This window comes from Anolis carolinensis, chromosome 5 (assembly GCF_035594765.1).
Source record: "Anolis carolinensis isolate JA03-04 chromosome 5, rAnoCar3.1.pri, whole genome shotgun sequence".
NCBI classification, from domain to species: domain Eukaryota; kingdom Metazoa; phylum Chordata; class Lepidosauria; order Squamata; family Dactyloidae; genus Anolis; species Anolis carolinensis.
Genome location: NC_085845.1, coordinates 95,018,094 through 95,040,856, shown reverse-complemented (window position 1 = coordinate 95,040,856; position 22,763 = coordinate 95,018,094). Strand labels below are relative to the sequence as shown.

Below are 22,763 nucleotides of genomic sequence, written 5' to 3'. Positions count from 1 at the left end.
GGCATCATTACACAGGGCTAAAATCGGCAACATACATCAATCTAGCCCCGGTCGCCCAAGGAGCCGGCCAGCTCCCATCACATGACATCGTACCAGCTCCGTGGGTGAAGGAGGCCAGAATAGCACAACACCATGGCAACATGGGATGCTTCCCATGTTGCCATTTACTTTAATGGGGGCAACCACATGCTCCACGCATGCACCATGCTTCCTCCCATGGGATCAACATCTGCAGGAGTCAGGCAATGTGGGATGAAGATTGGTTGATCCCCCACACCCTGTGGTGAAGTGAAGTGAGCCTTTTTTGGCTGCTGTGTAATGAGGCCAATTGATAAGGATCACAGTTTGCCTGCATCACAGTCATAGTCCAAATGGATGTAATCTGCTAAGGTTCTACATTTCATTCAGAGATATTTTAATGGGCACTAATTCTGTCACCTGTCTCTTTCCGCTGTTATCAGGATTTACCTACTTTCTATTTTTAGAAAACCAAAACAAAAAAGAAAAGAAAAAGAGAAGCAGTTTTCTATTTTATAATATACAAAATTATTTTCGATCTTGCACTTACCGATCCCGGTCTTGGGTATGGTACTTTCCCTTCATACACAGACCAATGATATTCAGGTCCTTCTTTATGCGCATATGGTCCATTGAAGGCTGCCCGAATACTAGCCATGTGATAGACACATATAGCATATCCTCGAAATATGTTGCTACAGAATAGAAGTAAAAAACCCCAATAAATAAAACATTCCAGATGTAATATAGCTGGGCAGATGAATTAACCACTGAAACAAAGCATGGCACAGAAATATGGAAAACCATATTGGTGCATCTTTGATGTATATCAAATATATTAGCAGTTTTGAACAGGCATTCTTAAAAAAATTCGTTCAGTTTCATTTTAAGCAAATCAGCCTAATTTGGTCCAACCAAAAACCAAATGCAGTTATCCTTTATATGTTTTTTTTGCCTCTTCCCAAATGTTACTACCAAGTTTTAGTCTCAAAAGAAGAAGACATTTATGTATTTAAGTTTATCTTAGGTTTACATGGATACAGAATAGATATTTTGGAACAACTTAATATAAAGATGTGTATTTTAGGAGCCCCGGTGGCAAAGTGTGTTAAAACACTGAGCTGCTGAACTGGCACACCGAAAGGTCCCAGGTTCAAATCCCGGGAGCAGAGTGAGCGCTCGCTGTTGCTTCAGCTCCTGCCAACCTAGCAGTTTTAAAACATGCCAATGTGAATAGATCAATAGGTACCACTCCAGCGGGAAGGTATGATGCTCCATGCAGTCATGCTGGCCACATGACCTTGGAGGTGTCTACGGACAACGCCGGCTCTTCGGCTTAGAAATTGAGATGAGCACCAACTCCCAGAGTCAGACATGACTGGACTTAATGTCAGGGGAAACCTTTACCTTTACCTATTTTAGGGTAGTACAGTAGAGTCTCACTCATCCAAGCTAAACGGGCTGGCAGAAGCTTGGATAAGCGAATATCTTGGATAATAAGGAGAGATTAAGGAAAAGCCTATTAAACATCAAATTAGGTTATGATTTTACAAATTAAGCACCAAAACATCATGTTATACAACAAATTTGACAAAACAGTAGTTCAATACGCAGTAATGTTATGTTGTAATTATTGTATTTACGAATTTAGCACCAAAATATCACGATATATTGAAAACATTGACTACAAAAATTGTTTGGATAATCCAGAGGCTTGGATAAGTGAGGCTTGGATAAGTGAGACTCTACTGTATATAAACATAAGCCATGTGAAAAATTGGGGTGTTTTTTTTAACCACATATTTATGAATAAATGGGACTGAATGGACTTATTAATAATGACAAGCAAAACTAGTTCAGATTTGAAGTTGACTGATCCATCCCTTCCTAGAGTTATGACCTCATCAAATTAACTACTGGATTTGCCATGGATTGTGGCGAATCCGATGGGGCTCAGTGTGGGGTGTGGGGAACCCGTTGCCCCATGCCCCGCATTGCTCACCTTGCCATTTACCCCATCTCATGAGGGAAAGCATCTGCCACCCAGCTTCTCCCGTTGCTCCTTTGTGCCGATTTCACCCCTCTTTAGTCACGGAGCCCTGCCGGAACTAGATTAACATTGTGGGATGGGAGTTGGCGGGTTCTGTGCCTGAATTTTGGTGAAAGCAGCATATGACGGGCAATTTTCCCCATCTGATGAGGCTTCTAGACAGTATGATGTTATGTTCGCTTACCAAAGTTTACTTTTTACAACATTTTTTTTAAAAATCAGGGTCCTAAACAGGAAGGCAGGCACTGTAGGCTAGGCAAAAAGAATAGAAACTGAATGGATCTCCATCCAAGAGATAAATATCTAAGAGATAAATTCTCGTTCCAACTCCCCACACTACTCAGAAAATAGAGGAGCTGCACACATATATATACCAGCTTTGGCGAAAGCCACGGGATCCGCTTTCTTCTTCTAATTGGCCAACAGGAAAAAAAAACAGCATGTAGCTCCCCCTGTCCATCATGGCAGCCAGAAACCTGCACCCCTCTCATGCCCCCTCTCACCCCGAGGTGGTGGAGTAATATTTAATTGGGTGAAAAAGTCTGAATCAAAAATTTATGAATTTATTCCAAAAATTTGGCGGCCGGTGTTTTGATTCATTGATGCTTTGGATGGGTTCTTCCCATGCTTGATTTCAGCAATTTGTAGCTACAAATCGCCAAATTTTCCTGAAAACCAAAATGATGTCCAAAGTTTTGCACAACTCTAGTTTTTAATGAATAATTTCTTACAGGGGACCTTCTTATGGGCATGGGTGAATATTCCTTGTATGTTTTAAATCATTTCATATTGTTTAATTTATTATTCTGAAATTGTAATATTTTAATTATGTCTTAATTTTATTGTCATGTTTTAGCTAATTTTGATTTATGTGTAACATCCCACACCAGAAGAAAGGTGGCATATAAATGCAATAAGATAATTAAATAAACAAACCCATGACAGTCAATCTCTTCTATGTCTGAGGTTCTTTTCTAGTTTTCTCTGTCAATGGGCTATCAATCAGACCAATTCCTTTGAAAGTCAGATTTCTAAAAATGTATCTGTCTTTCACAGAGTGCTGTCACATCATGCTTTCTTACCTAGTAGTATTGAAGAGTCCAAATATCACTGGGTTTTTGTTATCCCGTGTCTGGAGTAAAAATATGTCCTCTGCAAAAAATTCATCAATGCAATGTATAATACATATAAATAACATGGATTCTTAATATAAAAATACATATGATTAAATATTGGCTAACAATTTATAATTCTGAATAGAAATTGATTTAATGGCTACTTTCCTGCTGAGCAAGAAAAGACATTTCTACACATGACACTGTGATGAATGTCTACTCATAAGATTGTCATAATGGTTGTTTAAAATTATGGGAATGAACTGTAATGAGCCTTGGGCTCACACAATGCTCTCCATTGTTAGGGCCATGAAAAGATCAATAAACTTTGCACCTTTTGCTTAATCAAAGTTTATCACTATGTTCGAGCCTTATTTTTGCTTGTACTTCGATGAAACAAAGCTACTTTATAGCTTTATATGCAGTTATCTTGTCTGAAATTGATTTATTTCAAACAAAAATTAATTATCTGAACTATAGTTTAGGGTGGGTAAAACAATAATCTGTATTTCATCAAACATAGGGGCATAATCTTGCAATCTACTCCTTGTAGTCATGCCAAAAAAAAGACAAGGAAAGTGAGAAGTATAAAAGCTCAAGATTTACGTCACCTTACTAAATTTTAACATGGCAAATCATAAATTATCTAAGTCTACCAGATCCAATCTGATCATGGAAAATTAGCAAAGTCAGCCTTGCTTAGTGCGTGGATGGAAGACCAGAAAGCTAAAGCAGGTATTTCAGAGGAAGGTATTGACACAATTACATTTTAGTATTTCTTATCTAAGAAAACCTTGTAAAATATATGGGGTCACTATAAGGCCCCTTCTACACAGATTATCTGCTTTGAACTGGATTATATGATATTGTAGCCTCATATAATCCAGTTCAAAGATGGTAACATGGGTTATCCGCTCTGATAATCTGGATTATATGGCAGTGTAGAAGGGGCCTAAATTGGCAGACAAATTGAAGTCAGAAGCAAACAAACTCCAAATGCCCAGAGTTATACCCTATTTGTTTTTTACGTTCTTCAGAACTCCATAGGGTTGTGGTATAACATTGTGGCCACACATCTGGATAACCAAGAAGTAGTGATGTGTTCCTTTTGGTCACCTTTTGGGCCAATTTAGAGTTGCTTTTTTGGGTGCTCCTGTGTTTTGTTTGGTCAGGGAAAATCCCTAAAACAGTATTTTGACAAGTATTGGAAGTGGATTTTTTTGTGTGGAAAAATGGGGGTAGGGGATTGGTTGAAATGGGGAGTACTGGGGGTTTGGGATATCAGTGGTTGTTCCAAAAGTTGCACAGGAGACTTCTGAGAGGTCATGTGTGCTGTTATGGTTATGGTATGAATGTGGAAATTGCAGTTTTTAGATGTCATAGTTCAACTCTCATTAGCCCAAGAGAGCATACATAGGGAACAACTATATCCCTGTAATACCAAGCACTTCTGCACTCTGAGGTCATCATTGGCTATGTCTTTATCTTCTGGAGAAGCATGAAACTCACCCAGCTCATCAAAATATGTGTCAATGCCATTCATTCCTGGCACAGAACAAATCAATCTTGTCTTGAGAAACGTGGTCCATTTATTCACCAGCATCCGTTGTCCACCCATATCATTCTGGAGAAGAAGAAGGAGAACAAAAACTCAAGGTCAAGATGTTACGCCTTACTGTTTCCCTACTGTCTGCTGCATTAGGAGCAACTAATGGAAGAAAATGTAGACCAGAGCCATAGGACAAAAAGGACTCTTATGCACCCTTCTTATGGTGAAATCATCCTGTTAAAAACAGTCTCCAAAAGAATCTTCATTTCTGGACCAGAAATTGCTTCTTGTTTCCTTGTGGCTGAAAACAACTCTGAAAAGGATTGCATTGAGTGACTCATGGATTAAGTTGTAGAATTTTTTTTACCATTTTGAAGCATAGTGCCATTTCTCTCCCTGAATTCATATGCAGCCACTGAGGGCAGATATTTTTTGTATTTATGTCCTCTTTTATGCATCAGTATCACCATGTAAGGAAATTTTGAAATTGCCACTGTGTAGCAATCCTTCTACATGAAATGTGTAGAATGGTTAAGTTCATCATGGCCACACAAAGGTGCCTTCCATATAAAATCCAGATTATTTGCTCTGAACTGGATTATATGACAATGTAGACTCATATAATCTAGTTGAAAGCAGATAATGTAAATTATCTGCTTTGATAATATGGATTATATGGCTGTGTAGAAGGGCCAAAGAGTTACCTTGCAATCAGTACACACTTTGAAGCATTTTAGTGTATGGAGATCATTTATAGGATCAGACTACATAGCACAAGACTTATGTATTATTATGGCCATCATATTGAATGATTTTACACTTTTGTCAAGAAACAATTTATCATATACATTGTCCTTTCAATACATTATCTGCTTTGAACTGGATTATATGAGTTTACATTGTCATATAATCCAGTTCAAAGCAGATAATCTTGGGTTGTTGTATGTCTTTCGGGCTGTGTGGCCATGTTTCAGAAGTATACTTCTGGAACATGGCCTCACAGCCCGAAAGATATACAACAACCCTGTGATCACGGCCATGAAAGCCTTCGACAACACACAGATAATCGTGATTTTATGTGGCTGTGTAGATGAGGCCTAGATCAAATCTTGGAATGCAGGCCCTTCAGAACTCTGGTCCCTTCTACACTGTCATATAATCCAGATTATCAAATAAGATAATCCAGGTTATCTACTTTGAATTGAGTTATATGAGTCTACACTGTCATATAATACAGTTCAAAGCAGATACAGTAGAGTCTCACTAATCCAAGCCTCGCTTATCCAAGCCTCTGGATAATCCAAGCCATTTTTGTAGTCAATGTTTCCAATATATCATGATATTTTGGTGCGAAATTCGTAAATACAGTAATTACAACATAACATTACTGCGTATTGAACTACTTTTTCTGTCAAATTTGTTGTATAACATGAAGTTTTGGTGCTTAATTTGTAAAATCATAACCTAATTTGATGTTTAATAGGCTTTTCCTTGATCAGTCCTTATAATCCAAGATATTCGCTTATCCAAGCTTCTGCCGGCCCGTTTAGCTTGGATTAGTGAGACTCTACTGTAAATTGAATTTTATATGGCACTATATAAGGGTTCTTGAAAAGGGGCTCAGATAAGCAGCAGAGCAATACCCTCCCCTTGTGGTTACATGCATATTTCATCTCAAGTTTTATTTGATGCCCTTCAATATACAGAATTTGCTCTACAGCCCATATCTAATATATGCCAGAACCAGGATTAGGTGGGTGCCTCCAGTTATCACCCAGCATGATGACCTGGGGATTTACTATGTTAGGATTTTTTCTGTTGTTTCACTTTCTAGCATTTTCCAAAACGTAAAGAAGAAAAAACAAATAAGCACACTGGAAGTAAAAAAAAATTAAATAAAAAAGTGTTTTGCTTACTGCACACACTCTTCCCACTCTGGAATAGATGGCATGAGCTCCTGTCTCTGCCTCTAATGCTTTCTCAGTGAAGAAGAAGTAGACCTTGTTATCTTCCTGGTCTTCATTGTCAGGAATTAGAAAGGAGCTCACAAATTTAGGTTCTTTAGGAAAGAAAGAATGAAAGAAAAAGAAGAGAAAGAGATCCAATTGATTTCAGAAACTTTGCACATTCAAGCAAATGCATGCATGCCATTAATTTGTTTGATTTTTAGTTTTGAGACTGTAGAATGGCCCAGGTAAGACATTGTCATTGGCTGGGTCAAGATATTCAACTGGGGTCTGTCCAGACATTTTGCATTACTAGTCCGCTTAGCTCTAATCAGTGAATGCTAAGAGAAAATAGAAGATACAGTTTAATAAAACAAGTTACCGAACTCAGCATTTCTCCAGAATGGGAAATATCTTGGTAGGGAAATAAAACTTTTGTGTTGTTTGTTTTATGATGATTTTTTTTTCATTTCAGCCAATTTCATTTAAAACATTGGTTTAAGAATTTTAAAATTTTGGCCAATTCAAGGATTTAGGCAGAGGATTTTGCTTAGCTATCTTAAAACGTATATATTTAAGCACTAGCTGTGCCCGGCCACGCGTTGCTGTGGCGAAGTCTGGTAGTATGGGAAATAAACTATTGAGGAATTGGTGGTAGTTAAGGTAAAGGGTAAAGGTTTTCCCCTGACATTGTCCATTATAAATGGGTTATATAGCTGTGAGGAAAGGCCTTGAGCCTACACTGCCATATAATCCAGTGCAAATTAGATAATCTGTGGAAGAGGCCTAAGAGAGGCCTAAGTCTGCCTGTCCCCTGGGCTGAGTTGGTTGCTAGGAGACCAAGTGGGCAGAGATTAGTCCTCTAACTGGCAGCAATTGGATAAAAACAATTATTCCTTTACCTCTAATTAGGACTTTATTTTTCTTTTCTTTTGTTGTATCAACCTAGAGGCATGGATGATGGATTGTGTTGTCAAATTTTGAGGTTGGGGGGCCTGTAGTTTTGTTGTTTTATTGGTCGCCGTGATGCCATCACTCATTTATATATATATAGATGTTAATGATTATGAATTAGGGATGCAACTCCTGATCACCTCTGCCTTGGAAACAGTTGTACATACTGGATTTTGCCAGGGCACATGGCTGAGAATTTTGTTCAGTTCACTCTGGCCCCTTCCACCCAGCTGTATAAAATTCACACTGAACTGGATTATATGGCAGTGTGGACTCAGATGTTCCAGTTCAAAGCAGATAGTGTGGATTATCTACCTTGATATTCTGGGTTATATGGCTGTGTGGAAGAGCCCCCTGTTATCATTTGGCTCCTTTAAAGTTGGGACTAAAACTAGGAGCCGATTAACTTTTCCATTACATTACAGTGTACTATATATTACATTACTAGTGTTCAATAGTTCTGAACCTAAATACCATAGCATTTTTCTGTCTGGTTACAGTTTGGTTCTCACCTATTTGTGAATCATGAGTAAAGGAAAGAAAAAAAAAGACTCAGAATATAGAATGTGAAGAATGTAGGAGGGGAAACTGGAGCAAAAGCCTCAAGGAGGAGCTCCTTCAGTTTCTACCCTTCGATGCAGAAAAGACCCGATACACAGTCCAAAACTGGCATGCAGTACATTATGTCAAATAATAAAACACACCAGCAGACTTAAAAATTGACATCACAACCAATTATTTATGTACATATTTATTCATTTACTTTATTTCTATCCATCCTTTCTCCAAATAGGGACTCAAGGTGGCTAACAATAACATGGCACAAACTAATAAAATTTAAAAACTAGCCAAAAAAATATTAAAAAATGCAGAAATGCAGCAAATAAATCTAAAGACCAATAAATAAATAAATAAATAAATAGATCAAAGCAAGCTTAAGTTGTTGTGATGAGATAAGATTGGCTCCTGCAAAAGGGAGATAATTTTAGAATGGGTGATAATGTTGTGTGCTAACTATAATATGGCATTCATGTTATAGACAGGAAAGCAAGCTGTACTTGTGCTGTCTCTGATTGAGTGTTTTGTGGACCTCAGTAGTGAATAGGTAATCCAATAATGAGATTCTCTGGATTTAGGGCAACACTCGAGAGATGCTTTATGTACATCTCCTCAACTCCAATTAAATTTGGCTGCAGATACTGGGTCACAGATTAGGGAGAACCTGCTTTCTATGATCCCTTCTAAACGGTCATATAATCCAGGTTATCAAAGTAGATAATTCACATTATCTGCTTTGAACTGGATTATATGAGTTTACACTGCCATTTAATTCAGTTCAAAGCAGATAATCTGAATTTTATATAGCAGTGTAGAAGGGACCCATAATTGTGCTGTCTCATTTTTTAAAAAGGTATCTGGATTCATCTGGGAAGAACAATACAGTTGAGTCTTCCACAGAGTTGTTCATCCACATTTGAAAATATCTTTTTAAAAATAAATTTAAAAATCAAACTTTGATTTACATAAGGTACACCAATTTACCCATTGTACTTAATGAGGCATGAACATCCATAGATTTTAGTATCCATGGAGGATCTAGGAACCAAACTCCAGTGGATATTAGGGCTGTGCAGTTCAGCATAAAGCATGCCATTTATGGTCCCATTTTTAGCTAACCCCTCATTCTGCTTACTAGGAAATTGCCAAAATGGGAGGAGGTTGCTGTTTTTATTCGGACTTTCACCCATTGGTTGAATGGGGAACATTTTCAATGCCCACCCCACGCAAGTGCTTCTGAGAAAGCTAGTTCCCAGCAGGGCCCTCTCTGGTGGAGGGGCCTAGGAAAGTTTTCTAGAAGAAACGAAGGACACTGCTGAGGGAAGAAAAGACACACTGCCTCAGGTACAAATCCCATAATCTCCAGGAGCCCCCATGGCAGGCCTCTGCTTCAGATAGATTTCATTTAACCCCATCGTCTACAGTAGCCAAAAGATCCACTACTGTTGATTTGTTCCAGCCGGCCTTCTGGCTTCCCTCCACCTTCCTGTTTTTAGGGATTTAGCAACAGAATCACCAGATTTTCTAAATCAATTCCAATCCAATTGAATATGTCCACAACTTTACTGGATATTAAAGTCTCACTGTAATCTTAACTTGGAGTTGTACCACATTGAACGGATACTTTCTTGGCTATTTCATCCATCTAAAATTTCAAAATTCTTCCAGGGACAGAGGACTGAGGTGTTTACCATTGCTCTTCCTCAAAAATACTTTTTGATTTGCTTTCTTAATTTGGGAGGACATTGCAATGGCTGCCTGCTTGACAGCCACCATGATTTTTTTATTTCGTGTCAAAAGCATTGCATAATAAATAAGTGATAAAATAAAGGAATCACAAACAGCTAAATAGTTTTGGACCAAAAACGGACAACGGCAATCGCATTGTCCGTAGCTTTAAACAACTCCTCCTCCGTGCATGAGGCAGGGCATTGTGGGCAAGCATACATATGAGGAGTTGTTTGTTCAGCTCCACAGTCACACAAGGTGGAAGATTCCTCCAGGTAGTGCCATCTTACCAGGTTGTCTTTTGATCTGCCCACTCCGCTTCTGAGTCTGTTTAGGGACTTCCAAATTGCCTATTCTTGGTTTGCCCCTAGAGGAGGACCCTCAAGGGGGGCCATCCAGTTGGAATTGCCTGGTTTAGCTGCCCAGAGGGACACACTTGCTGTTGCTGGGGGAACATCAAGAGGAGTGGTGGTTCTCATGAAGCCCTTCCTTGATTTGAGTCTGGTAGCAGGAGGCTGATAGTCATGCAGTGGGTGGCTTTCATAATGTTCAACCTTATTTCTCTCACAGTTAGCAGCAACTTCCCGTCGCATGTCAGGAGGGGCAATGCCAGCTAGCTTATAGAGTTTATCAACAGGTGTAGGTTTAAGGCATCCTGTGATTATTCTACATGTTTCGTTCAGTGCTATGTCCACCTGCTTCGCATGGGCAGACTTGTGCCAAACAGGACTGGTGTACTCTGCAGTTGAGAAAGACAAGGCCAGGACTGATGTTCTTATTACTTGTGGGTCTGCATCCCATGCACTGCCAGTCAGTTTCCGCAGGATGTTATTGCGTGCAGCTACTTTGTGCTTGGTGTTCATGCAGTGTTTGCTATATGTTAGTGTTCGGTCTAAGGTGACACAAAGATATTTAGAATGGAAACAGTGTTCGAGCTCTTGGCCTTCCCAAGTAACTTTCAGTTTCCTGTTGGCTTCACGGTTACGTAGGTGGAACGCACACACTTGTGTCTTGGCAGGGTTAGGTTTCAGGTGGTTCTCTTTGTAGTAGCCACCATGATAATGGATATACACAAAAATATACACAAATAACAGGTAGTGCAATTGTTCCTTCAGCAACTTCCTTTCTTAAAGAAGTGCAGTGTTACAACCTCATCACATGTGGGAAAAAAGGCACCCTAGGATGCTTCTGCCCCAGTTCACCCATGGAGCCCCACACTGCTGGTGGGGCTTCATGGGTGAACTGGGAGGACAGCATGACAGGATGCTGTGGCACCAGTACGGTAGCCTCCCCATCTTCCATTAGGAACAACAAGGCTACCACAGGATTAAGCCACACATAGATGCTTTCCCACTTGTGATGGGGAAGCATCAGCTGCTATCTGGCGTGCCACAGAGGCTGGCAAATCACAATGCTGGACCTCATCCATGTGATGAGGTCCTTAAATAACTCCCACCCAAAAGGTTTTAACTGAAATATAAATGTCACTGAATGTTAGTTTTTTTCATTTCTATGTCTTTTTAAAAAAATAATATCATCTTGCATAAAACCTAACATATTTTCAATACAATGAACTCTTGGTATCTGCTGGTGCTTGGTTTCAGGAATCCACCTTTCTTCATGTGGATATTGAAATCCGTGGATGCTCAACTTCTAGTATATACAATGCCATAGTAAAGTGCCATTCCATTTAGAAAATGCAAGCCATTCAAATGAGCACCAAAGAGAGCCTGAGGATCTGTAAAATGGTGAGGTGCTGCAGCAGGATATGCTTACATTTCAATGTAGTGCTGAGCACATGGTAAAATCAAGGTTTACTTTTTGGACCCCCCCCCCCCCAAATATTTCTGAGGCATAGTTGGTTGATGTAGATGTAGAACTATGAATACAGAGTGCTCACCGTAAGAAATGAAAGATTGGTATCATGACTGTCTAATCAGAACATCTTCCCATCTGAATTCAATCGAGCCTAGCCCAAAGTAAACATGATAATGAATTGGCAAAATGATTTGCGTGAGGCAAAGTTGAGAAAACATTAGTGCATCACTTTTATGATGTTTGAGTGACACTGTTTCCCCGAAGTCTTGCCTAAAGTACAAAGACATATGGATTGGCAATATGCCATTCCTGGTAAACAGGAATAGGACCTCGAAGCTATACAACCACAATCTCTAGGGAGAAAAAAGTAATATTTAAACAGTTTCATGCGTGTGAATCTTCTTGGAACATATGGAGAATATCAGCTTTGAAAATATTTCTGGAACTCCAACTTCTATATCAATATTTTTTTCATATATTGAGAAAAGAACTAACATTTTTTCCCAACCTTATTCTCAGGGGTTCATTTATTTTAATGTATATTTACCTGAAACTTGGCATGGAGCTGATTCAGCCATCTGTGGCTCTATGCTAAACAAGAATGGGAGCCATTGAGCAATATTCACTTGGCACCGGGAGTAGGGGTTTGATGTTTATGCTAAGAGTAAGTTGTGCACATTGAAAATGTTTCCTTGCCTTTGTTACCAGCCCAGAACTATTTGAAAGCACCAGTTTGAATTTATCATGATAAACCAAATACTAAAATTTATATTTTGGGTAGAGGTGTATACAATTCCTCTTCAGTACCACCCTAAAATTCTGACTTAGGGTTGCCCTAAATCTGATATGAGTTGAAGGCACACAACAACAATCTTAAATAACCTAACTATCTCATCAGCCAAAAGAAGGCCCACACTTCTCACAGAAATACTGCTAAATGTATGTTGGTTGAAATTGTTCATTTTGAATATTATATTGTTCTTTCATTGTTTCTGCACTACAAATAAGATATGTGAAATGTGCATAGGAATTCGTTCATTTTTTTCAAATTATAGTCTGATCCCCCAACAGTCTGGGGGACCATGAAACGGCCCTCTGCTTACAAAGTTTGAGGACCCCTGATCTAACACTATGTGAAAAGGTGATGAGTCATGTGAAATACTGGTGTTAATCAAACACACAATGTTCCATCATGGTTTGTTTTAATTTGCCTACATACAAAATATGTCATGGGATGACAAGCCCCAAAACTTAACTATGAATTCAGTAATCATCTCACTTGATTCTATAATTTGCTGATAGACCTGTGTATTGCATGTTTTTACCCTGTTTCCCCCTCTGCTTTTTACCTCCCCTATTGTGCTTCAGTATCTATTTTTATAACTATTTTTATACCTAAAATGTACTAAATGTACCAAGTTTGTACAAAACTGTGACCTTTATTTCCTGTGCTGGTCTATGATCGAAATAAATGATTTGATTTGATTTGCCTACCTTACAATATTTATTTGGAAGTTGGATGTTTGGCTTGAGGTGGTGACTTAAACAGGTAGTCACTTGGGAGGTAGTGGGGGAAAGAAAGTAGGATTTTGGTGAACACCTATGGGAGTCATCTGGTGAAGGGGATGGCTCTAGGTCTGCCTCTTTACATCATGAGGGATGGGAAAAAGACTTTCCTTGGAGTTGGCTTAAGGCTTAAAGTCTGACTTTAAATCATGTGATTTGGAATCATTCTTCTCAGGTTGGCCTTACCATAACAGGCTGACCAGGGAATAACCCAGTTTTGAGATTCTCCTTGAGGTGAAGATGTTTTGTTTGTACCCCAAATTTTCACATTTCAGGAGTTTAAAATACAAATAGATTAATAGTTAACATAAGTGGTCTTTATTCAACCCAATACTTGTGTATGGTCTCATGATGTTATTTCTGTGGCTGGTCAGTAATGACTAGAACCTTGTATTGGAATTGTGCTTCTTTAAATGGACTTACATATGTGGGAATTTGAACTGACCAGGTTTGTCATATCTGCATTCATGTCCCTTAAAGGGCTGCTGTTATGTTATTATGTAGCAGAGCCTTCAAAGTGCTCATTTACTGATGCACATTGCACCCCAGTGCACACTGGGTACTTTTGCTAGTGTCCTGATATGCATCTTCAAAATTCACTTACTTCCCAGTGTCCCTGCTACTGAGTGATGTATATGTAAACTTATGCTAAGCAAAAGATGACACGGGGTTCTGTGAATAGCCTGTAAATAGGTTAGAGAGTTTGGCAATAAGCTGCTTAAAGAATTCTTTCCATGTACAGTGAGATCAAGATATAATGTGGAAATAGCATTTTAATAAAACTGAGCAGCTCCGTTGTCTTTACTTTTAAAAAGTCATTTGGCAGATGGTAGCACTAACTATCAATTAATTTCAAAAATTAGAATAAAGATAAAGAATTATACCTAATCTAGTTATTGCTATTGTCAAGGCAAGGAAGAATGTGAAAAGATGCTATGATCAGCCAAAAAGAAAGAAGACAACCACTGGACAACACATAACATTCTTCAACAGACAAAAAACAAAATAAAGACATGACACAAATATTGTTGTGACTGCGCCTTCGGGGATTATGGTTGATGGTGATGGGATTCGAAGAGGAAGAAAAAACCCTCGTGATGAGGGTTCACTGGAGGAGTTGCGCAGGAAGCGACTTAGAGAGCTTAATGGGGGATCTTCTGAGGAAGATTCAGATGGGGAGTTTGGGGAAATGGATGCTGAGGAACAGGTGGTGGCTGGGGAAGTGGGCACTGAATGGGCACAGCCACTGGAGATGTCTGGGGATTTGGGGCCTATGGATACTGCTGAACCTGGGGTTTCTGCAGGAGCAGATCCCACTTGGGATGCTTGGAGAAGGGAGGATGGTTCTTTAAGTGTTCATGGGGCTAAGTGTGGGCAGGATGATTGGGACTCCGACGAACTGTTAGGCACTCCTGATCCACGAGCCCTAGCTGTGTGGAGTTCGGACTCTGAGTAGATTTGGGACACCTGGTGTTTGGGTGTGAGTGTTTGGTCACCCAAGAGGAAGGGGAATAAAATGGGAATGTTTGGCCACTGCACTTTGAGTGTGGCAAGGTGTTGCTGAGGCGCCATTGGGATCTCTGTGCTTTCGTGAAGACTGGACTTGGACTGTGATTCGGATCTGCTGATACCATCGTTGCTTGGCTCTTTGTGCCTTTTCATGGACCTGGTTTGGATGACTGCACCCTCTTCGGACTCTGGATTGGAATTTGACCTGGCTTCTGTCTTCGCCCTCTGACTGACGACTACTCCCGGCTTCTGACTACTGGTTTGCCTTTCGGAATTTGCTGCTGCCTCCTGACCTGACCTTGGATTCTCCTGACGACGGCTATTCATCATCCCTTTGAAGCTCTCGGCTTTATCTGCACCGTGGAAGCAGTTTACTGCACTTCTAGTTTGTTTTGTTTTCAAACCAGTTTGGTGTTTTTCTTTTGGGAACTGTCCCTTTAAATCCGCAGAGCCGGCTGGCTGTTTCAGAAATGGTTTGGAGCCAAAAGAGGCTTTTGTACTTTCAGTTATACTTTGCAGCTTCTGGAAGGTTTCAAGTCTTTGTTTATTTTGCATATTTTCTAGCAGTCAACTCAATTTGATCTCTAAAGCTGAATTGAAGCGTCTTTTAGTTTTTATTGAATGCCAGCGTGGAAAAATAGCTTGGCTTGTTTTTGAGTTATATTTTTGTCCGAACTACTCTTGAAACACTGATAAGTGAAGTGTTTCAAGGATACCCTCTGTGTTTATGTTACTTTTGGCTTATCTTCTGAATAAACTCTGTTTTGTTTGTTAACTGGCATCTGACTCTTGACAAATATAGTTGGAATCCTGATGGCAACTTTACGCTAACTTGTGCATGAGGACAATGTTATAAAAATGAATGCAAATAAATGAAAGTTTTGTGCAGTCTTTGAATTTGTAGCATTGCAAAAAGAGGGACACTTAGTACAATTTATCCCTAGACCTCTTATATTTGCTATGTTTGCCTTTCACTAGTAACACTGCCTTCAACTTTTCTTGGGATGATTAACCTATATTTCAAAATGCGTGACTGAAGTTTTGTCTTACTGCAATGATGGAAATTTGGAAATTCACTGAGAAGGGTCCAATTCTTTCACAGGGAAAGCAATGCCCTCATCTGTAGCTAGAACTCTGATGGAGTGCCAAAAAACAAGCTAATCAAACCTGAACTCTCAATAGGGAATTTTTGAGATCCCTCTGAACACACACACACACTATGAAATACCATATGAAAAAACACAGCTGGTCATGGAGCATAGAGGTGTGAAAACTGGAGAGAAAGAATACCACATCATTTAAGATATGTTAGACCACACCATATTACTAACAGAAATCAGCAAAGACTTGGAATAACTACTGATGAAAATAAAAGACGAAAGTGCCAAAGGAGGGTTAGAAGCAAGTGTGTGTGTGTGTGTGTGTGTGTATAATAACCCCAAAACAATTAGCAAAACAGATACACATGAAGTGGGCAACAGCAACATTGAAATTGTCATAAATTTTCTATACCCTGGTGCAGTCATTAACCAAAATGAAAATAGCAGTCAAAGAAATCAGAAGAAAACTACGACCTGGAAAGGCGGGTACAAAGAAACTATGACTTTATCCCTTTGGCTGCCAGAGATTGTGGCACCCAGTGGGGGGGGGGGATACAGGACCCCGTCATCCCACACCCCGCATTGCCTGACTTATACTTAACCCCATACCATGGAGAGAAGAATCTGCTGCCTGGCTTCCCCTCAATGTTGCTAATGCAACATGGGAAGCTTCCCGTATTGTCGCCATGGTGGCATACGCCGGTTCCACTTTAGGTTAGCCACGGAACCCTGCCAGAAGTAGCTGTACATCATGGGATAGGAACTGGCAGAAGGCTACGTGGCTAAACTGGAGAGGAACCGGAGTATGCTGCCAAATTCAGCACCATCTGATGAGGTTGTAGGTAAGATCCTCAAGTGTAAAGATACATCCCTAAATGCCAATGATATGATTATAAATGCCATAATATTTCTCATTTCTATGTCATTGCCAGTTAGACTGTGCAGAAAACTGATTGGAAAAACAACTGTTTTTGAAATGTGGATCCAACAACAAATTAAACCAAAATTGTCCCTAGAAGCCAAAATGACAAAACTGGATATATTGCGAGATGAGAAGATTCATTAGAAAAAATAATGCTGGGCAAAATGGAAAGCAACAGGAAAAAGGAAGACCATCTTCAAGTGGAGTGATTCAGTTAAAGAAGACTTGGCCAAGAGTTTTCAAGAACTGAGCCAGGTTGTTGACAGTTTGGACTCTTGAAGGTATCTCCTTCATAGGGCTGCCATAATCTGAAGTGGTGATTATCATATGCCTTCAAGTCATTTCTGGCTTATGGTGACCCTGAAGGATGACCATAGGATTTATTCAAAAGGACTTTACTTTGCCTTTCTCTGGGGCTGAGAGATTGCCACATGCCTAGATTTATCGAGTGGGTTTCCATGGTCAAGCACAAATTTGAATCCTGGTCTCCAAAGTTGTAGTCCAACTCTCAAACCATTACACCCTGCTGGATGATCCCCAAACTGAAGAGGATTATGATTTTTATTGTTCCCTGTATTTTAATATATGTATTTTGTAGAAATACCTTTTAATATGTGTGCTTTATATAATGATTTTTTTTGTATGTTGTATCCTGCAGTTTCTCAAGTTGCTTCTGACATGGGAAAAAAACCTGCCTTGAGCCACAAGGAGTGGTGGAAAAGAAATAAAATTCATATTCCTATTATTCTTACTATTACTCCTACTATTACAATTATGAACAACAAACTGCACAAACACAATACTATTTTTCATTTTAATGAAGATTTCTTACGGACCCCTTGTACCTTTCAGCAGACGGTCATCATCTGGTTCAGTCCGGATGTGCGCGATGCGGCCCATTGTGCGGAAGATTGCTGCATCTCTTCCCCAGTAGTCACTGTAGAGTCCGGTAAACAACTCCCCACCTGTAGGCCAAATGTATCGAGAATAAGCATATAGGATTGCCATGCTTAAGTAACATACCTCAGCACCAATACAATATGTGAAAACCTCTGTTTAGCATGATTAAGACCCACTTTACATAAGCAGTAAAAAAGGTAGCAAACCTTTTCCTGAAGTGTGACCACTTTAGATGGCAGACAAGGCATTCCTGCAAATTTTCTGCCCTCAGAAAATCTCCATGTACATAGAAGGCTATTGTGTCAGAAAAAAAGTTCAACATAGATTTCCTATAATATGTTGTATTTCTTAGTTCATAGATTTCCCTTTCCACAATGACCGGCAATTACCACCACCACCACCCCACACCCTAGAGGTTATCTAGAGGGTTACAATAGAATAACTTTATTGTCATTGTACTATTTCACAACAAAATTAAATGCTTTCTCCAGAACACATCACAAAACAACACACCCATCCCTCCACACTCCAACCACCACTGCATATCCCCAAATGCCACATCAATGTGAAACCATGAAGTTCAATATAATCACAGCTCTAGGATGAAAGCTATCTCTCAGTCTGTTTGTCCTTGTCTTTGTCAGCCTGTTCCATTTGCCAGATGGTAATAATTTGAAAAAAAAATATATAGTGGGTGAGTTGGATCTTTAACAAGCTTTCTTAAGACTGAGGGACTTATACAGTTCTTCCAAAGTGTTGAGAGGGCAACCAATGATTCTCTGTACAGAAGTGGTGACCCTTTGGAGCATATTCCTATCTGCCACTGTGCATTTACCAAACCAAGTGCAGATGCACAATGTGCATACTTATGATGCAAGTAGAAAACTTGCCCTAAACATGCAGACAATTCAAAGGAACAGGAATTCCAGTAGTATGTTGAAGAATTTTGGGAAACATAGTTTGTTGCATGTGGCCAGGGTGTTAATCTAGACTGGTAACAGGAATCAAGTAACCACAGAAACGTTTGCTACTGGTCTGTACAAGGCAGAATTCAAAGGGCTGTTTTTGACTTTTGAAACCCAGGATGGCATGGATCCAGGACATCTGAAAGACCCTATCTCCTTATACAGGCCAACTTTAAGATCTGGAGGTGAGAACCTTTTCTCATATCCACTATCTTTGGATATTAGTTTGCTGAGGATTCAGGAAAGGTCCTTCTTTGTGGTTGCTCCAAGCTGTGGAGCTCCATTTCATGAAATGTCTGGCTGGCTCCCTTTTTGCTATCTTTTCACTTTTAAGCAGACATAATTATTGAGCAAGTATTGTTTTATTTTTGCTGGAAATTTAGGTTTCAAATGTTGTGAACCATTTACAAAACAAGATTGTTCTTTAATTAATTTAACTTTTGTAAACTAATGTTTTAGCTCAGTCCTTTTTAAATGGCCTTGAATCTGCCATCTTGAGAGAAAGGCAAGATTTAAATAAACAAGACGTAAATGAACACACAAATATATGTATACATAAAAATGGGGTGGTCATAATAAAGGTATATGGGGTTTTGTTTCATGGATAACATGCATATTGGTCTCTGCTTCTCAAAGTGTCTTTCATATATTTGTCACTAGATGGTGCCCATATGTCACAAAACAATAGGAAGGAATCATTTGATTATACTGGGGAAAGAAAATAAAGTGTATTTTCAAATAAAACTTTGTGGATATGATATTGTTCTTTAACCTAAAAGCACACATGTCCATTTCAGCATTACCTTAAGCAAAACTAATCTGACACATTTAACTATTTTTTTAAAAACTACATAGTCAACATTCATGACTACTATTACATTATTTTTCTGGAGGATTTGCAGTTCATACTTGCAGTTTCCAGAAAAGTGAAGATTTCATTTTGATTCAGATAATGTATTTGAAATTAATGGCACTAGAAAGCTAAATAATGGCTTTGAACACTCTCAGGAAGTAAATCTGTTATAATAAACTGACAGACCTTTGCTTGTACTAACCAGCCCATGTGAAGTTTTGCCTTAGGCTTTGTTTAATGGAGAACAACATTGTTTTGCAATGCAGGCATTACTGAAGTCGAAGAACATATTTGTAAGTGAAATCAACTGCAAAGACAGTTATAACAGGGCTTTAAAAACAATCTCTTAGAAACAATATCTCAGATAGCACTGTAACCATAGAGTCTCCAAAGACTCGAGTAATCATTTTCTCTGTCTCGTAACTCTAGAATGAGTATCAGTGAGTATATAAAAATATAGTGGTGACCCCCATGTCAGTGGGAAAATGAATTAATTCCAGGGTTTAGGCCAAACTTAAAAGAAGCTATCAAAGATGTTGATCCTATTTTGTACACAGGATTCAGCACCTTGGAAAGCACCGTCCACACAAGATCAGGACAACCTTGAGATGTTGAAATACATAAAAGAGACATGACAACACCGATGGAGTTATGTGGAGGGGGAAAGGGCAAGAAGAAAAAGTAGGCACAACTGTCAGTTTTTCCCGGTCCCCACTTGAGAAAAAAATAACTTCGAAGACATGGGCTGCTTAATTGATATTTTTACTGATTTTATAAAATGGCTTCCTATGCATACTAAACAGTCCACAGCTCTCCTCTAAACAATTCTGTCTGATTATGAAAAAGAAGAAGTTCCAGTTTATAATACAAACAAATGCAAATTGCCAGATTTAATTTGAATACATTTGTGGACAACTGAATTCTCAAGACAGTTGTCTTTCAAAGGATGCTGAAAAAACAAAAGTTATGGCATTTGTCCAGTGCCCACTTTAAACTGAAAGAAAAACCTCCTTCTTCTCAATTAGTAATGCATGAAGGTTGCACCAAAAGTAATGTATGCCATATCACAGCTCCTTTTTTTAACAATACAAGATGTATGCAACTACATATATGAGTAAATTAACTACTTATCTACCACATAGTACTGATCTAAATAGTTTCCACCATGTGCCAATGTATTTGTACCACCCATGAAACCACTAATTTAAATCCACTTTTGGGCACTTCCATTCTAGTGTCAGATAGTATCTTTTAGTTTATCTAAGCACCATCACAAAGGATTCCCTTCATCCAATTTAACAAGTGAAAATCTGAGGGTATGAGATGAGCCAGATGTGGCAGCTCTAGCTATAATAACTTTATTTTTTATAATAATAACTTTATTTTTGTATCCTGCCTCCAGCAACTTGCATTTCTGGCCTTCTTCTCCTCCTTCTCTTCTAACCTAAGCAAGGATAATTAGAGGCATAGAATCCTAGAAATGCAAGAAACCCCCTCTCTTAAGAGGCTATATAGTCCAGCCCCATTCTGCTAAACTGGAAGGCACAAGCCAAGCCCAACACAGCGCCACCCAGCTCAAGATGAGATTCTGGAGACAGTTGACAAATATCAGTATTTAGCAAACTTTGGTTTTCCGGTGTTGCCATTCTTCTATGCTCAATATGGGATTCTAGAAATGGTTAATCTACAGTATATCAGTGTGTTCCCAACTTTGGTCTTCCGGGTATTTTGGATTTCAAACATGATGTTTTGGTGCTTAATTTGTAAAACCATAACATAATTTGGCATTTAAAAGGCTTTTCCTCAATCCCTCCTTATTATCCAACATTTTCGCTTATCCAATGTTCTGCTGGCCTGTTTATGTTGGATAAGCGAGACTGTACTGTACTCTTAAGTTTCCACTGTATTTGGAAACCTTGATAAGGAGAATCCTGAACAGATAAGAATCTTTGAAATTAAACTTATTCTGATTTTTAAAAATACACATTTTATGATAATTTTATGATATTACAACACATTTTTCTGTGCAAAACACTCACACCTGACCTTACAGTATTTAATTTGATTTAAAATAGTCTTTGAAAACTGTACCGTTTGAGAAATATTAAAAAATATTAAAATTGGCACAAGCCCATTTCAGATATCCAGAAAGAAGAGAAACAAATATAAAGCAGAGGAGAATAACAGTTCCAAGTAGACCGAGAATACACATACAGTAGAGTCTCGCTTATTCAAGCTTCTGGATTATCCAAGCCATTTTTGTAGTCAATGTTTTCAATATATCATGATATTTTGGTGCTAAATTTGTAAATACAGTAATTACAACATAACATTACTGCATATTGAACTACTTTTTCTCTCAAATTTGTTGTATAACATGATGTTTTGGTGCTTAATTTGTAAAATCATAACCTAATTTGGTGTTTAATAGGCTTTACCTTAATCCCTCCTTATTATCCAAGATATTCGCTTATCCAAGCTTCTGCTGGCCCATTTAGCTTAGATAAGTAAGACTCTACTGTTTTTTGATGCAATGTATTCTTTTTTCTTTAGGCTCAGGATCCCTTGTGGGGGAAAGAGAAGGAAATGAGCTTGGAGGCAATGAAATATCAACCCAAAACAAATGATAGCACAGGACTATAATACATAAGGCAGTCATTAATCTGTATACAATGTACAATGTAACTTGAATGTAAGCAAAACCAGAATTGGCACATCAAAGGTTGTAAACGGGTACTGCAAACTCCACAGAGAATTAAAGAAAAGAAATCAAACGACTTTTTCTGTTATATGTCAAGTCATTACCAAATAAAGTGGAGATGAAGGAGGAACTGGGGTCAAATGGGCACCGGCCACGTCCCCTCTCCAGTCTGTGAGCTTCTAGATGAAATAGATGATCCTTTAAAGTAAGGAACAAAAAGCATTATAAGGATGAGTTGTTCATAAAGAAATACACTGAAACAAAATTAAACCAATGAAATCTTAATCATATTGCGATGCTGACAGTCCTCTCCCACTACCCAAACATTCAAAAGTGCCAATTGGCTGCCAAAGGGACAGATCCAGATCTCAGCATCCATCTGGTCTTTTCCACATGTATAGAGACATAGAGTGAGGAATCTTCCAGATTGGTCTAAATAGTTATGGACTGTCATCATACAACTCTTTGGTTCTTGCTAGTTGTCCTCTCTGCAGTCACTTGTTCCTTTTGT

The 22,763-nt window shown here is 38.8% G+C and overlaps 1 protein-coding gene across 3 annotated transcripts in view; it reads right to left on the bottom strand.

Annotated features, from left to right (window-relative positions):
- sema3e (semaphorin 3E) overlaps nucleotides 1–22,763 on the bottom strand; it is a 273,165-nt gene that overhangs the window by 85,283 nt on the left and 165,119 nt on the right. For 2 of the 3 annotated variants that reach the window (XM_062981861.1, XM_016993947.2), the window contains exons 5-10: nucleotides 22,357–22,450; nucleotides 17,670–17,798; nucleotides 6,649–6,791; nucleotides 4,693–4,807; nucleotides 3,151–3,220; nucleotides 569–713 (exon numbers count right to left, since the gene is read on the bottom strand). In XM_062981861.1, the coding sequence (XP_062837931.1) occupies nucleotides 569–713; nucleotides 3,151–3,220; nucleotides 4,693–4,807; nucleotides 6,649–6,791; nucleotides 17,670–17,798; nucleotides 22,357–22,450 (696 nt within the window). The remainder of the gene's footprint in view (nucleotides 1–568; nucleotides 714–3,150; nucleotides 3,221–4,692; nucleotides 4,808–6,648; nucleotides 6,792–17,669; nucleotides 17,799–22,356; nucleotides 22,451–22,763) is intronic. The other variant, XM_008111441.3, reaches the window with a different exon arrangement.